Genomic DNA, 7,005 nt, shown 5'->3' on the forward strand with positions numbered 1-7,005 from the left:
AAAATATATTGCCTCGAAGCAAAAAATAAAGTCAAGTACTCAAGTGCCATTTAATTGAATTTAAATAAAGAAAAAACCACCGTACTAAATTTTTTCTTTCACAATATCTTTTAATTTAGCAAACTAACAATTAATCCGTCCCGAATCTAAATTTCATTTAAAACAAAATTTAAAAAATTGAATCGAACCGATCGATTTAATTAAAAACCAATCATCTAAGTAGTCCAATTAACTCTAAAATAGCCCTGCAAAAAACCAATAAAAAAACTAATCGAATCGGTGGTTAACGACAAAAATAAAAAATAAAAAATAAAAAATAAAAAATAAAATAGACAAAAGGCAAGCAGTAAAACCTCCCTCTCCCTTCACTCTCCTCAAATTCCAACCTTAATTTGCGTAACCCACTAATTCCCTACCATAAGCAAAACCATGCCTCCAATCTTCCACCATCAACTCCTACCACTATCAGAGTCGGCTTAGACAACCAGCAACGTCTGCTCTTTTCATTGTGAAAACTTGGCCACCAAAAAGTTTGTTCTTCTCTTTGTATCGCCAGAAGGTCGGTTTAGAACTGTCTTGGTTGGCTTTGCTTGCCACTATCCTTATCGTTGTCTCTATCCTTACCGTCAAGCATCTGTCTTCGAGCTATCTCTCTATCTGTTTAGCTCACTGTAAAAGTGCGAAATGTGATCGTGGACTCTTTATCATTATAGACTCTTCACTGTCTCTTTATCGCCACGAATTCTTTAATTTTCAGTAATTCAGTTTTTTATTTTGTTAATTAATAATTATAATAATTTTGAATTACTATTGTTTGTTTTTTTGAATTCTGGATTTTGGTCGGTGAATAGAATAGATTTTGGTTAATATAATTGTCAAAAATAATGATAAGTTCAATTTTGGATTTTGAAGGCAGAGGTTTTATTTTGCTATATGTAATTGATATTGTTGTTGGCAGTATCTTCTAGATGGAATAACCACAAAATGATCAATAGCCTCAAGACAATGCTGTCTAAAAATTTCAAACGGGTTCTTCTTGAAGAAAATCTGATGTAGCTTGGCAATATTTTACTGTGAGTAGTGTCTTTGTTTAGTTGAAAATTTATTTGTTCAATGTTATTTCTTTTGGTGATAAAACATTTTGTATTTGTCATTTATCTACAGTTTTAATTTTTTTTTAGTTTTAAACTTTGATGTTTCAATTTGTTTATGAACTTTTAATGATAATTTATGGACAATTTATTTTGTATATTTAATTAAATCAGTTCAACTACAATTCGAACCCGATTGGACCATTGAACTAGTTACTCAACTGATTCAATGACTGATTTGGTTTTCGCAACCTTGATTTAAAGATTTATTGTTGGCCATCGGATTGTTGTATGCACAAGAAAGATTTCGAACTCCTGTAACTTGCTTAAATAGACTAATATGCTAACCACTAAACCAATTAAATAACTAATTTATAATTTCAATTAACATAAATAATATATCTACAATAACATAATATTTTTAACTTCCCATTAACAATATTGTTATAATACTACTTTTCTTAAAATTTTAATATGATAGAAGAAGACATATAAATAGTTATATCTCTAACAAGTACATTACTGACATATATATAATTTTTTTCGGAATTTTCATGGTATCTCTCAATTTGACAATCCAAAATATTAATCTGTCGTGAATTTGAACTTCATTTAAGAGTCTATAGTCAGTAAATGATTTCCTTTATACACAAGGCGATATTCGAACCTTTAATATTTATTTAAACGTACAAGTGAGTTAATTGCTCGAATAATCTAAGTTGGTGGAAATAGATCCTTTCATTTTTTTTTTCACTCGAGAGAATAAAGTATAATCTCTCACTATTAATTTTATAAATAAAACTAAAATAAAATATTAAAAAATATTAAAAAAAATAAAAATTATACTTTACTTCCTCAATTTAAACAAAAATGGAGAGGAATCCATTCCCAAGTTGGTTACCTACAAAGATATCATCATTACTCAGGCATCAGTGACCAGCTACTTGTCTTGGATGTTTACTGAAATAAATAAAGGAAAGGCCTGTAAGACAATGTAACAGAGACAAATAAGAGGCCCAAATCACAAACATGAAGCCCAACTTCAGTTTTATTAATAATAGTCTATAATAGATCTCTTACGAAATTTATAAGTAACAAACATACACTTATTGCTTTTTTGTCTCTTCACTCATCACCACATGGCAAATGCTTGAAGCAACAAAAAAGGTACGAAGAATGTGAAAAACCACGTATAGGAACCCATGTAAAACTCACCCAAGATAACAGACAGATACAGTGGGAAATAATAATTGATGTTGGTCCATTGGTTTGTATAATTTTTACTTTAATGATGATAAACAACACATGTCACATGCTCATCCATTCACATTTTCACCCATCTTTTTTTTTTTGGTGACTTCACCCATCTTCTTTTTCTAGTTTCGTATGATTTATACAACGAACCACACCTTTTTCCGTATCAAAATCTTCGCCTTACAAATATACATAGAAGATTTAATCGGACTAAAATTAAGCAAACAAACTAAATAGCTCAAACAAATGAGGAAAAAAATTAACTTCGGCTCCCTACTATAGGTGGATTTTTTAATTTTTTATATTATTATTCATCATATCTATACACTAATTTCCCTAAAAGAAAATGCCAGTATATGTCCTTTTCAGGGGTGTAAGTCTACCATCATAATATATCATTCATATAAAAGAGATTAACACATTTTATAAGGGATAATAATAAAAAGAATCCTGAAAAATTATGTCTTCATCGGTTTGATACTCAAAAATCAAATATTCTAAATTAATTTCTGAAAAATATAACGATAAATCAAATTAATCCTACTAAATAATGATATATCAGAAAATATTTATTTATATCATTATGAAAGAATTAATTTAATTCACAATCATATCTTCTAAATTTAAGACATTAAGAGAATAAATATTGTAAATGTCACTTACCTTTTCTATAAATTCATGTTAAGTACAATACAAAAAAAAATCATGTGTGAAATAATATCATAAAAAATAAAAGTGAAATTAACATCTCCCCAAAATTAATACATGCTTAATCTTTCATAAACTATTTTAACAGTAAACCCCATTTGTCATATTACCCAAATATACATTATGAAATTAGAATTGACTAGTACAAATAAAAAGAATATTGGATGTATTATTTACCCTAAAAAACTGCATATTAAAACTCAAACAAGGAACACCATCACACTCACACTAGGTACACCAAAGACCAAAATATGGAACAAATTAAACACATTGAACAGTTCAAAACATCTATGAATTCAAAGGATGCAATGAACTTTGATTATCAGATGCAAGATTGGAAGAAGTAAGCGAGTTATAAGAGTTAACATAGAATCAAAGAGAGCAACAAAAGAAAAAGAAAAATGATCACTCATCAATTGGTTCTTCTTTCTCTTAGCCTCTCACCCAATGCAAATTACAAACACCCTCCTGGACTAACAACAATATGCTTCAATGGGTTTGACACATCACCTCCACCACCGTGCTTGACGAACTCGGCCGGCGTGAGGAAACTGCCGTGGCAGACGCACACTATCCTCACCTCCAAACCTTTCCCGTACCTGTAAAGAAACCCTTCTATTTTCTTCCCATTGGGGCCGTCGAATTTGGTCGACACACACGGCATGTCTTCCAACAAGCTCTTCACTATCTCCTTCGTCTTGTTTGCCGGCGGCGAATGCTTGTTGGAGGACTCGTCTCTTGTCGTAGTTGAAAATGTGTCCGAACCAACAGGGCTTCTCACATCTCCTGGTCTTGACCCTGAAATTTAGCAATCGATGAGTTTAAGAGTGAAGACTTCATGAATACTAAAATGAGAGAGAAAACACAATCCAAGAACAGAGATCGGTCCCAATTTTAATTAATAGGTCATCAAGGAAATTATGTGGAGTATCTTGAATACAAATGCAACTACACACCCAATCTACAGATGATGCAGTTGAAAAGAGAATGCAATTTCTTCAGTAAGAGTTGATCAATATTTTGACTACTGTTCCCACACCCAATCTACAGATCATGAAGACTTCAATTTCTTCATTTAGAAATTAGAATACAGTTCTTAGACCACTATAATTTTTTGAAATTTTCAGTAGTAGCCAGAGAAGACTTAACGATTTTAAACACACTAATTGTTCTAATCATGGGAATGGATTCACAAAAGGAACTTAAAATCCCAATACATTTTTGCTTATATTCTAAGTTGTCTCAAACACTTGCCATAACAAGAATTTACTTTACCAAATCGATTCTCACCGATATAAATCTCCTCCCTTGCCCTTATATATAGTGTGACTTATATATAGAGTGATTCTCGCTCCATCATATTAAAGGATGCAATAATAAAACCCCCAAAGAAAATTCAGAGGGAAATTATGAAATAACTGAATATACTTAAAATGGCAAATTCAAGAAAATAAGGGGTATGCTAAAGTCATCAAACAAAGACACAGGTAATAATGTAACTAGTTCCTAGTTAAATGGAACAGCAATTTCTGCTTAAAACAATGATCCATTAATAAGGTAGGTGGTTGGGGTGTCACCAAAATCATCATACCAAGCAAATGTCAAATTGAAAAAGGAAATAAATTTTGATTAATTTTTGGCCAGAGATAATAGGCATAATATGACATGACAAGACAGAACACCATGGTCGGAGACTTGCAACTCGTGACACAACTCACAAATAGACTCCAGAAAAATACAAATTGATCAAATTTGTGCAACAAATTAACATTGATTTCTGTAAAATGGACTCATCTTGGACACCCTAAAAACTTGGCACAAAACAGGGGGAAAAGGGACTAAATATAAGAAAACAATTAAAGAAGTTGAGAAAGTGCATTAAAATTTGCACAATTCACAATTTAAAAACTCAAGCACCAAAATTAGAAAAAGAAGAGAGATTAAGAAAAAAAAAAGGAGGAAAATTGGTGATTTACCTTGACCCTGTGGACTCTCAGATTCTGAGATCCCTGATGATCCTGCTCCTTGAGGAGAACCAAATGGACCCCTTGAAGGAGGAGAAGGAGGTGGCAAACCACCACAACTACCACAACCACCACCACTTTTCTTGTCTCCATTCAAACCAAGTTCACCAACTCTAGTACTCAACGACGTCGTTCTCCCCAAACTACTAAATTCATTCAAAGCAGCTTCCACCAGATTGCTATTATTTCCATCAACAAAAGCAGCAATATCTTCAGAGAAAGAAGAAGAAGAACGGTTACTCTTTTCCCTCATGGCCTTGATGGTCCTCTGCTGCTTCTCAGAGCGCTTTCTTCTTGCTTCCAACCTCCTCAGCGTCTGCAACTCCTTCCTCTTCCTCCACTCCTCCTCTGTCTCCGTTGGAAGGGAACATGTTCTTATCAGATTCGATGTGCAAGGCATTGGCATGTTATTAGAGTAACCCCCAATATCTTGATTATTATTATTGCTGTTGTTATTATCTTCATCTCTGATGAGGGGCTTTGAGAATGAGAATTCGGGTATTGATGTTGTTCTCTTGATCTTCTTCGCTGTTGGGTCCACACCAAAACGACCGTTCATTGAAAGACCAAGACTCAGCTCAATCTCTTGTTCTGCATCTCCATCACCATGGCGATGTTGTTGTTGTTGTAGCTCACGATGGTGATGATGGTTCACGGACATGAACCTTTTTAGCAGATCTCTTGGGAAATCGCTCATGCGAGTTCTGCTGTTCTCTCTTTCCTCAACAACTTGTGCCATTGAAGAATTTGGGATTGAAACAACAAAAAAGAAGAAAAAAGGTTACCTTTTTCAGGGAAGTAAGAATACCCAGATGGCTCAGAATTCACGAGGACTTGAAAATTGAAGTTTGTTTTTGGTAGGTAACCGAAGATTGGTGATGAACCAGAAGAAAAACAAGGTCGAATCAAATGGTTTTTGTACCCATGCAGTGAGTGAAACTGAACAATTCTAACGTTGTTTTTTTCACATTCTGTCGCAGTTTCCCGGTAAGAACATCGGGAGAGAGAGAGAGAGAAAGAAAAGTGAAGAGTTTTTAATGAAGAGTGAAGAAGGGGGAAGAAAGAAGAAAGAAGAAAGCGAGAAAGGGGAGGGTGAAATACCGAGAAAGTCCTTAATGGGATAAGGTGGCGACACGTGGAGGAGAAAAGGGTGTTGGCAGTGTTACACGTGGCGAGAGGAGGGAATAGAGAGGTGGCGCGTACGAGGGCGTCAGTTTTGTGTGTTGTCTTGTTGTTGGGTTTTTTGGGAGATGGGGATGGGGAAGCATGGTGTATAGCATACACGTGTCGATCTGTGGTAAGTCAAGGAAACTAACCTCCACGTGATGGAATGGCAACGTGACACATATATCTATTTGGGGGTACCCCTACCCCTATCCCGAGATACTAAGATGCCATTCTCTCCCAGATTACAATACCTACAAATAAATTACTTAGATCAAATATCTTCGGTGAAAATTTATATACCATTATCGTCTAATAATTATTAATTTTATATTGAATAAAATAATAATTAAATTTTTGAAAATTTTTTTGGATTAATGTTCTGAATCCACTCTCCAGGTTTTTTTTTTTCGGAACAGATATCAAACTCGACAATCTTAAGATTGGACCATCTTCAAAATCCAAAAATAGATTAAAATTTTTTAATATTTTAACTCAACATTTGAATTTGAATATCTCTCTTGTTTTAATCAGATAAGATAAGATGAGAACCGTTTAAATTAGCCTTAAAATTTTTAACTAACATTTAAATTCGAATATCTCCTTTATTTATTTTAGTAAGATAAGATAAGATAAGACGAGATAACTACCATTAACTATATAAAAAAAACTATAAATTTCATTCTACATATTTTATATCTTTCAAGATTCACTTTGACTTGAACATCGAAATGTCTGTGTAAATATACATATTTTTATAATAA

At 33.2% G+C, this 7,005-nt stretch overlaps 1 protein-coding gene across 1 annotated transcript; it reads right to left on the reverse strand.

The window, feature by feature from the left end:
- Positions 1-3,305: 3,305 nt before the first annotated feature.
- Positions 3,306-6,120, reverse strand: LOC107486628 (ninja-family protein AFP3). The gene is made up of 2 exons (XM_016107184.3): positions 5,030-6,120; positions 3,306-3,851 (listed from the first exon to the last, which is right to left on the reverse strand). Exons 1-2 carry the CDS (start codon positions 5,814-5,816, stop codon positions 3,508-3,510), a joined length of 1,131 nt encoding a protein of 376 aa, XP_015962670.1. The 5' UTR covers positions 5,817-6,120; the 3' UTR covers positions 3,306-3,507.
- Positions 6,121-7,005: the final 885 nt, after the last annotated feature.

Source organism: Arachis duranensis, chromosome 4 (genome assembly GCF_000817695.3).
Source record: "Arachis duranensis cultivar V14167 chromosome 4, aradu.V14167.gnm2.J7QH, whole genome shotgun sequence".
NCBI classification, from domain to species: domain Eukaryota; kingdom Viridiplantae; phylum Streptophyta; class Magnoliopsida; order Fabales; family Fabaceae; genus Arachis; species Arachis duranensis.